Here is an 11,103-nt window from a genome sequence, read left to right as displayed (position 1 = left end):
ACGCAATCTGCACCGTCTGTGTCATATTGCATTAATGCATAGCTGATTGCAAGATCGCTGGCGTCACAGACCACATGGAATTGTCTGTCTTGTTCCGAAATCGTCAGGATTGGCGATTGCATCGAGCTTTGCTTGATATTCTCAACGGAACGCTGTAACGAGGCACTACTGACTTGTACTGCTTCAGTACCAGCCCACTTCGCACTGCTTCAGTGCGAGTGATGCCTCGCGTTACTTCACGTACACTGGTACGTGGAGAGTAGGACTTTCTTTAAAATTTGCATTAAAAAGGATAAATAGAAAACTGTTCCAACTAAAATTAAGTACTTCCGATACTAACCTACTTGTATACTAATACAAAACATGTAAATATTATCTAATCTGTATCTCTCTATGCGCGCGTCCAGCGTTGACTGGACCACGGAGCAAGTAGATATAATGGACTATATCTTCCAATGGATAAGCTTTCTGGGTATTATTACGTGAAGTATATTCTCCCAATATCATCTACCTTTAAGATATATAACAATTAACAACCTATAAGTGTTAATAATTCATGTAACGATATACCCCATTGCATCACTCCTCCCTTAAACGACAATCACTCTGACTGTCATTGGATAGAGGGGTCAGTATAAGACCACTAAATTAAGAAAAAAGATGTTAATTGGTCAGAACCATCATTTTAAATTCTATCGCATGGTTAACAAGTCCATGCAGTGTGCGGATAGAGCGGCGACTTCGGCTGCGGTTTATGCAAACGCGGGCGACGCATTATTGTCTCTTGCGGCAGACGTTCCGTCTGCCGTAGTATCGTTTTCTCCCGCAACAATAGATGTTGCGGGTGCACGTGATGATTCACCACGTGAATGCGACCTCTCTTTGGAGGTCGACGACGAATGCGAGTCCGACGAGATGACCGACTCGGGGAGAACAGAACAGTCGTCTGATAGTCGTCAGGCGGCTGACTATGAGCCTTTAAATGAGGAGGCTTAATCTTACAATCGTGCTGATAGCGTTCGCTATAGCATACTTGGGTCAGACGATGAGGATGATATCTCATCGCCAGCACCGTCTCCCGTGCCGTCACCCGCACATATTTATTTGCGTGGTGATGACGATAGCGCAAGCCATCGTATTAAAAGTTCTTCTGGTACCTCTGCTTCAGTGGGTACCACTCAGGGGATTGTAGATAATAAAATGACTCGTCTTGCCCCTGAAAAGAAGCCGTGGCTTTTGCCCGAACAGCTAATTAATAGCTTGTCGGGAGAGACTACTTCTCACAATGAATATCCCTCATTAATTGCGACTAAGCTCCATGGCCATCATCCCAGCGCGAAGAACTTCTGCGCTGAGGAAGATTTTTATCTCGTTGCTTTTCTTAAGCATCGATGGTATGGTGGCAACGACAAGCGAGAGTAAAGTCCGTTGATGCAAGCCTGAAACGCGTTTATTCGCAATGTCAAAGACATTTAACGCGAAGCCTGGCTTCAAAGACTTTACGCGATTCGCGTTAGGGTTTCAAAAATGAAGTTTAACCGGTGCAAGATTTAAACTGCATCGGTTGTCTCGTAAGGCAGGACTTCCATGCCTCACGAGGCGTGATTCCTGTCCATGTTGTGCTGACAACATGAAGCGAGTAAAAAGGGATGTCTGTTCCCTTACTTCGCCCTGGGGAAGGGCTCGCATCTCTATTGATACGCGAGATGCGATTGACGTTTTGCAGCTGATTTAGAAGCGCTAAGGGCGCATGATTTCCGATGGACCTTCTGAAACATCGGATGAGTCTCGTCATACTGACGGACGAGGCCCTCAACGTCAACAAGCAGCTGGGAACGAGGCCCCCAGCTGTCATGTGAAGGTGGATATCCGCGCTAGAGAATTAGATAACTCGTTCGCTGCCCCTTCATATCACGGTGATTTTAAATACGTTCCACAAGGAAACGTAGACCACCGTGAGAATCCACCAATGATTGTGGCAAAGGAGGAATAATTAGATCCGACCCATGTGTCGGATCTAATGTCGAAGATCGACAAAATCGATCACTTCCTCCATGATTCAGAGGAGGGACTTGACCACGAGCGCGGTAAGCGTCTCTCGTTAGAGCAGACGGTGCAGGATCACCATATCGAACGGTTAGAAGACCGTTCGAAGTGTACGTACTCCATGTTGGATTACGAACGGAAATATCACGCTCTTCGTGATGAGCTGTCGTCCGCTCATCGCGGTTTCGAGGATCTTCGGACCCGACATGAGACTCTTTAGATTCAACACGAGAATCTGGTTCGTGACTACAAGAATCTTTTAAAGATTCTTGAAAGGGTGGTCAGATCCGTCCTTGGAAGAAACCGCGTACTGATGATACGGGCGGAGCCGAACAGCATAAAACGCAGGATAGATTCGCATCCTACGTGGTAATTCTATTGTGTGCGCATTGCCTCTGCGATACTGTACACGGAAAGGCCCAATGAACTTGGGTAGTAAATTACTGCTACCCACATTAGTGACTAATCGCTTAGGTAAGTTTACCGTAGAGAGTAGTCTTAGGTCATTAATATTAAATGAAGGAACATTTGCTCTTCCATGTTTGTCTGCGTTCCGTTTTTGACGGTCCACTGCGTTCGTGTACGAAACGGATTACTGATTCTCGAGCCAATAGAAATTCCTCTGCTGACTCATTTGTTTTGTTTTTTTTAAAGCGCTTTGTGCGTACTGCCATGAGGTCTTTCTCATCTTCGATGTCGATTGCTTCGACATCGACATCATTTGCGTCGTTGGTAACTTCGATGCGTGATGAGCATGAGCCAGAAATGGTTTGCTCGTGCGAGTCCCCCCTTTAACTAGAGGATCCCTCTAATTGGGTGGGTGTGCGTGGATGGCGTAAACCATTCACGAAGAACGGTGTATGCGTTGTAGACGCATGCATATAATTATTGATGGCGAATTCGACCATCGGTAAAAACTCGCTCCAATTCGGATACGATTGGACGTAACCTCGAAATATCTCTTCGAGGACGCGATTTATGCGTTTCGTCTGACCATCTGTCTCTGGATGATCATAAGTTAACATAGTCAGCTGTGTTCCGAGAGATCGGAACACGGATTGCCAGAACTCTGCCGTGAACCGTGGATCTTTATCCGAGACTAGTTTTTGAAGTAAACCGTAGAGTTGGAATGCCGTGTTGATAAAGACACGGGCACAGCCCGGAGCCGTGGTCGACTCTGGCACTGCAACAAAATGTATCATCCTGTTGAATCTGTCAACAAAAACAAGGATTCCATTGTTTTTGTGATTGTCTTCGGGAAATCCGAAGACGAAGTCCAGAGGTACGGACTGCCAACATTCTGCCGGAAGTGGTAGAGGTTGGAGAGGTGGACCGGATGAAGAGCTAGGCTTCACCTGTTGACATACCTTGCAAGCACGAATGTACTTGCGCACAAACTGATACTGGCTGGGCCAATAAAAGTCGCGACTTACTGTGAGATAAGTCTTCTCACGTCCACGATGTCAACTTGTTGGTGCATCGTGACACTCATACATGATGCGTAAGCGCAAATCATTGTGAGTTGGGACAACGGCACGTGGAGTGTCGCCAGCAACGGCTGTGTCATAAAATAGGCCGTTGTATATTGTGTATCGATCGGATTACGATCAATATAAAGCCGGTAAATCTTTAAGATATTTATCGGATGGATTCATCATATGATCCACTAAACGCAGAAGGTCCTTATCTTCTGCGTAGGCTTTCTTTATGTCATCAAAAACGTTAATGACGGAACACTTGAAATGAGTGTTGCAACAATGGGTTTATTTCCACTGTTGGAATGCGCAGCCGACTCGAAATCAGTTCGGCGTGATAACGCATCAGCGACGACATTAAGTCGTCCTGATTATATTCAACGGAGAAATTATATTTCGCGAAGAAAGATAGCCACCTCGCCAGTCTTTGCGAGATGTGTGGGATTTTCACGGTCGTGAGTAATGACGCATGGTCCGTATATACGACGAATGGTCTATCTCCGAGGAGATAGACCCTAAATTGAGCCAGTGGATATTTCATGGCAAAGAGCTCCTTGTCATGCACTGGGTAATTGCTTTTAGCTCGTTAAAGCTGACGTGCCTGATAGCAGACGTCGCAATCTGTGCCGTCTGTGTCATATTGCATTAACGCACAGCCGATTGGAAAATTGCTGGCGTCACAGACCACATGGAATGGTCTGTCTTGGTCCGCAATTGCCAAGATGGGCGATTGCATCAAGCTTTTCTTGATATCTATAAAGGAACGCTGACAATCAGCGTTCCATGACCACTTCACATATTTCTTCAATAAAGAATAAAAATGTACTATCATTTCGGCATTTTTATGGGAGTACTTGTGTAAGTACGCCGCTAAGCCGAGGAATCTACGAAGTCCTTTTATATCGACTGGCACAGGCGAGTCGTTGATCGCCTTAATTTTGCCCATTCAGAGCATGCCATTTATTTATCCATGATGCACCCAAGAAGTGGTATTTCGCTTGCAGTGAATATACACTTCTTGAGATTTGCACACAACCTATGCTTACGCATAAGTGTAAGAACCTTTCGGGCGTGGGTACGATGTACTTCAACGTCCGACTTTCCGCTTCATGGCTCTGCTATGAACGAAGACGTCATAAAAAATACTCGATGCGAAATCCCGCAGCGATCTTAACAGATTGGTTACACATCGGTTTAATATCGCAGGGACATTACTACGTCGCTGCGGCATAACTAACCACTCCAATAGCATTCCGCTTGAGGTGCTTACTACTGGGAACGGGATATTCTGTTCACGCATGAGGATCTGACATAATCTATCCATCAGATTCATTGACGAAAAGATAGTACTCTTTGACATACCAGCAATGATAACGCCTTTTCGTGGTATCGGCATTTGACCCGGTACCATTGCAGCATTAATTTATTGAACGCATGCATAATACGCCATCCTCCTGTTGCTTTTATGCACACAGAGGGTCAGAGAGCTATGAGGGGAGGTTGACTCCTTCAGATAGCCCGCAGCTTAGCGATTCGCAAAGAATTTGTCGATCGCTAATACTTGTTCACGAGGCAATGGCATTGGCTTCACGACACAGTAGTTCGAACCTGGTATCAGGTCAATTTCGTGTCGAGAGCCTTTATCCTAGGGCAATTCGCACGGTACGGATTCGGTAAAGACATCCTTCAATTTTATTAATTTTTATACAAAGGGTTTGTTTTCAAAGACTTCCACTATTGGGACGTAAAACGTTTGATTCGATTCTTCTCATCAAGGACACTTACGTCCAACGATGAGCTACTAAGAACCCGTTCGTTCTCAGGAATACTATTTCCGATCGAATAATGAGATGCAGACATCGTCACAGCCTCATGCTGCTATTTTATGCATGGCTAGTACTTTTTGAGCCATGGTATTCCAAGGATGATACAAGTTTGTTATCCAATCTAGTACAAAAAATTATCATCGTATTGTTTACCCAACTATACGTTTCTTTACTGTTACAGATGCGCCTGTTGCTAGGCGCACTGTCATCCTCGTTAGAGGTCAACGAACTTGAGCCTGCGATCTTCTAGCGATTGGCGTCGAATAAATGTTTTCGACGCTTTACAATCGACTAGGGACTTAATAGGCAATTTATTTGACACTTTCATTTTTAAGGTGATGTAGTTTACCTCATCACCTTGGGGTCTTACACACAATTTTGTGTGTGAAGAGAAACTTCCGTCAGAAGGTCGGTAAATTCTATTGACGCGGCAGAGTCAGTTGGGTGCTCCGCACTTACTGACCTCGACCGTTTTATGGCGATTCGCCTCGCCGTTGCGATTTAGCAACAGCGTCGGACCCGCGTCCTCCACTGTTCCTAGCAGGAGGTCGATCTTTCCACTCAGTGTTTCTAGGCGCTGGTCGTGAGGCACTACATAGTGGCCCGTCTTCTTACAATTATTACATTTTTGTAATTGTTTGTAACTTGAAGCGCGAGGTTGCTCGCTTTCTGCGTACGAGAGGTCCATGGGCTCTGGACCTCCGTTTTTTTGTCGTCTCGGCGGACAATAAGCACAAATGCCTGTTTCAGGCTGAAGTCCTTTTGTTCCGCTACAGAGATCGCTTGGTCAGGCGTTCTAATTCGAAATTCGAGCCAGAACAGCTTGGTCTTGACAGCACCGTTTGCGAGATCCTTGGTGAACACAGTAGCCTGTGTGTTCATTAATCGGATTACTCACGATACAAATTGCCAGGTATCGTGTATGCTGGGCATAAGCGTGAAGGTCACGCTTGCCCTGCTTCAAATCCAGGAGCTCGACTCGAGCTTTTAATTAAACCCGTGGCGGCTTTTTGCCTGAGCCGAGTCTTGAGACATCAGGCGACCCAAAAACCAATTGGTCGTGAAGCTTAAGCCCTAAGGCCCACGATTTGGCACGTCCGGCTATGTTGGACATGCCAAATTTAACTTTCGTCGCATCATTGATGCGGCGAGCTTCAATGGCGTCGTCTAAAACAACGAATCATCACAGAAGGAGTCGCCTTCGACTGCCTTAAATGTAGACATTTCTATCTTTAAGCATTTGGGTCGACGCGGAAGTGTCGGCCCGCTAGCAGCATGTAAGAAAATGCTGCTGTCTGAACAGTTCCAACTTTTAAGCACCCTGTTCTCTCAACACGTTCGCGTGTTGAAAGCCTTGCTAGTGAAGCTAGGCTACATTTTCTTGGGCCCCGTAGAGTTCATGTTGTATGAACTCGGCTATGGCCGCAGTTGAACAGCATAGCGCCAACGGCCTGCCCGCCTACGACCGAACTCATGCGCTCGATCGCTCTCCATTCAAGGTCACTAAACGAGTGAACCTTTCACGCGTTGCGTGATAGCCTTCTTGAGAGGCTTAAAGCTTCCCCTTCTTCATTCAACATGTCCATGTTGGATGGAACCTGCGTAGGCCGTTGAACGGACTACGAAGTTCTACCACGTGTAAAGAGGCCCCTTTGCTAGTACTGATAACAGTATAAGTCAATCTACACTGATTACAGTGAAGGTGGGGCGCCTCGACAATTTCACGTACTCGACGTGCAGAGGAAGGTTCAAAGTACCTTAGAAGTCTTAGCTACTAGATGTCGATGCTAAGCTTCTACGTAACATTCAAGTCAGTAGATAGAAGATCGATACTAAGCTTCTACGTAACGATCTTCTATCTACTGACTTGAATGTATTAATAACTAAATATGTTAAGCGCCCCTTGCGCATCTACCCTAATTGTGTCTTGTCGAGTTGATTTAGAATTAAATCAACCAGTTAAAAGCTATCAAGTCGAAATTGACAAAATAGTACATTTGTACTTCGTTTTTTATTTACTTTTATAGGAAATAATATCTATTACGTGACACTTCTTTACAGGTGACGGATACACGTAAGTGAATATTTTTAAGATGTAATATTATCTGGAAAGTATTGTTGCATTAACCTCTGCATAACGCGGTCAATCCTCAAACGCATTTTCAGAGCCTGCGGCATATCTAGAAGAGCTAAAGTCATCGATGAATGTAAGATCTCACCTTTCTTGGTGAGATCCTAACGAGCCTTGATCCTATTTACGCAATGATCTCGTCCAATCGTGCTAAATCCTTTTATATTTTCATGAATCATTTCGTCAACCCTTCCAAAATAGAATCGTGGAAGCTCGGTCAAGTTTTGTTGGCTAAGGCATCCGATCCACGATCCTTAACAAGATTAACTAAAGGATTGGACGAGTAAAAACAAGGTGTAATTCTGTTTATTACGAAGTGCACTCGCATGATGCCTTTCCAATCGCTGACGTAAGGGTTTCTCTAGTCGTCAGCTCACCTATACGCTCTGTCAGCAGCGCTCCTACGCAAGTCGGTGCGTGCTTTCATTTTTAAGCGCGTGTTACAAATCCATGAGGTTTGTCGCAGCCCACTGCTTTTAATTTTCTGGCGCAGGATCCCTGACTCAGAACTTGAGTGACTCACTATTACTCGAAAGTGCCAGAGAGAGTATCCTGTAAACGGGGATGCAAGTTTTCTTCAACTCTTCTATTACTTGTCTTCTTCAACTTGATGGATTATACCACATCACTACTTATGACAATTACATTAAATAGACTTGACCTCCTAAACTTCGCAGTCTCCATCGTGGGTTTGACTTCAAGAACTTTACGGCGCCGAACTAATTTGAAAGAAGCTGCTCGTGCAGTAGCGCTCCTTATCCTCGGTCGCGGCGATTCGGAGAAAATACTTCGAGCCGGACTCCATGCCCCACGGAACCTTAGGATAGGTATACGATCCTGTATTCGGAGCCTCTTTTGCAATGAGCGTAGTGGCATTTAAGCCGTCTTCTAGCAGCTCAATGCATAGCGTTTCAATCTTTATATCGAGCTTGTTCCACTGTATGACCACGGGCTTGCCTCGTGTCCATACTGACGTGGGATTCGGCGATACAAAGGCGACCATTGGAGAACCTTGTTCATGGCACTCGCTAATGATTTTTACTGGCCCCGTCGTCTTGCCATATAGTCGAAAATGCTGATGTGCTTTTAGTGACGGGAGAAGTGGCCGTGGTGGTGTCAAAGGTGGAAAGGTATTGCCAAAGTGCGCAGTAAAATCGTAGCTACGCCGTCGCATACTCGCCCGGCTATCGGCCGACATGGTCGTAAACGTGTGCCTTCGATAGTCTAAAGCCTCTTGTTGGCGCGACATGATCGCAATCGAGCCCGTAGATCGGCGCAAGAGAGCCTCTTTAAGCTCCTCTACATCGTCATCGTCCGATACAGAATCATTCTCTTGCTGCTGTGCAGGGTCCTGATCCGGCGCGAGCTCGGCATCTTTTAAGGATTTAGAATTAACGTCCGCTGCTTGCGGGGACGGCTCATTACTACTGCTGCTAGTTGGACTGGTCAAATTGCTAGTCATGCTTGGGGTCGGGGTCGTAACGTCTATCGTGGAGCGTAAAGGTACCGCAACGACCACGGACTTGGTGGGCGACTGCAGGTAAGCGCTGGGAGGGGGTAGCTCCACGCAAGGCATGGGCTCAAGGTCGACCACCGCGAGCGAAGTAAGCGGCGAGGACGAGGTCACAAATGACCGTACGAGGCAATGCACTAGCTGCCGTCCGAGCCGAACAAGGCGCGCTTTCCAACGCTCTCGGTGCGGTGGCTGGTCCCGAAAGGTGATGATAGCCGCCTGAGTCTCTCAAACGTAGCAAAGCTCGACAGGAAAGAAGCAAGCTCCTGTCAAGAGTTTCAATACAAACGGACCTCTTGGACCAGTGGAGTGACTAATGGGAAATGGACCCGAGGTGGCGTCGCGCACAGCACGAACAGTGTCTACAGCAAGGCGAGCGTTGCGTGCCCGACAGACGAGAACGTCCCGGTCGTGCGTCAGATTTTAGCGAATAAGAGGCGCCTTGCGGCAGCGGACAGATCGCACGCCATTTTCAAAAAAAGCCCACCCCTTGTGGCCTATTTTTTCGATCCGGCTTAGGATCAGAATAGTGTCAAAGTCGTTTCGAAAGGAGGAATTCCAGCCGAATCGGCGCCGTCGGGAATGAGACGTGTTCGACTCGCGGTTCGGTTGAAGACGCCTACTTTTGCTGCACGTTTGAGGTTGTCGCGTCCATGGACACTTTAAAAAAAGAAAACCAGCCTACGAAAAAAGGGCGAGAGGATATACTAACGGTCTACCATGTCACGACAATAACCTTAGTGGCGTGTGGGTGACATCAGGTGATACATTCCGTTGGTTGGTCTACCCATGCCACCACAACTATCGGTGAACACACAAACGACCCGCCTGTCTATGCATTCAAACGCCGATGATTGTGTCATCTAGGGTTGTGGGGTCTAGAAGACTATTTTCGAGATTTGTAGCCGTCTCGGTGTTAAGTCTAACAGTCGTCCTCAGTCGAATGGATGTCCAAGCAATACTTTCTCACTACTAGACATAGAAGGCAGTCGTCGCGTATGAGATACCTCTTGCTGACACCATAGGGTAGCTCAGCGGCTCAAAGCAAAGTGGCTTCTTGTGGACCGCTAGAAATAGGGATTATTGGATTCAGCATCCAGGGTGGAGTAAAGTTACTATTGCAACGAGAAATAGTTCTTCTCTCCACAAGCGGGAAAGCTGCCGGATCCGTTAGAAGAGGTCAGCGGGAGGAGAGTCTGCCACCCGGGCGAGGCAGGACTAAACTTTTATTTATCCCTTCGTCTCAAGAAAGTGGACTAAATTACAGTACCACGTATTTATGTGTAACCTCGAGGGTACGTCGAAAGGGCACTCTCAAAGTGACAGTATACGAAAATGCGATCGAATCTGCTCATCACTGGATTTGCCGCCTTTATTCCGACGTAGTCAAGCATTGCGCAACTTACTGCCGTGGAGCTTAGCACTTGCACCTTACTGAATAGGTGCAAAGATAGGCAGTAACGTTCTGGAGAATCGGTGGTTGGAAGGATATAAACCAAACGTGAATTGTAATACACACGATGAAAAGGGGAAAATGGATGGAAGATTTACATCTGACATAATTGCAATGCTGTCTCTGATATAAGAGCTATATGTCACTTTGCCGTGTCGATGACGTCGCGATGATGGCATAGGTATTTCGATCAACAAACATGGATAGGTTTTCCCATGAAATACATAAAAGCTTTAATTTTTGAGCAAAGCGCGTCACGTCCGCATTACATCCGGGATGAGCTCGTAGACGATAGTTTTTAAGAGCAAGTTTTAAGACATGTAGTCAATGTTGAAAATTGTAAGATTCTCTTAAAACATATGGGCTTTTAAATGTTAACTTTTTAATGCGAGATTTTAGAGAACGCGATAATATTTTAAAGGCATTCATAGTGAGATTTTGGCAAACAAATTAATCTAACGAACATCCGTTACCACCACTTTCTATTCCCATTAAAAACTTCCGTCAAAAAGCGTTTCAGGATGAATCATCCTTATTCTGCAAAGTGCAGAAGATGGATGCTATAAAGCTGCTACGCCGCTTAACTGCCCGCCACGATTAGCTATGGAAGATAAGGCCGTAAATTCGTGTGTGAGCTATGCACCTCCCTCGTCTGTTGC

General features: G+C 46.1%; 1 protein-coding gene across 1 annotated transcript; it reads right to left on the bottom strand.

Moving 5' to 3' along the window:
* Positions 1–8,184: 8,184 nt before the first annotated feature.
* Positions 8,185–9,054, bottom strand: CCR75_003186 (uncharacterized protein; the record flags this gene model as incomplete). The annotated part of the gene is made up of 1 exon (XM_067961283.1): positions 8,185–9,054. One exon carries the CDS (start codon positions 9,052–9,054, stop codon positions 8,185–8,187), a length of 870 nt encoding a protein of 289 aa, XP_067818633.1.
* Positions 9,055–11,103: the final 2,049 nt, after the last annotated feature.

Source organism: Bremia lactucae, linkage group LG6, assembly GCF_004359215.1.
Source record: "Bremia lactucae strain SF5 linkage group LG6, whole genome shotgun sequence".
Classification (NCBI taxonomy): domain Eukaryota; phylum Oomycota; class Peronosporomycetes; order Peronosporales; family Peronosporaceae; genus Bremia; species Bremia lactucae.
Note: the sequence above shows the minus strand (reverse complement) of the source record. Positions and strands in the feature narration are given on the sequence as shown.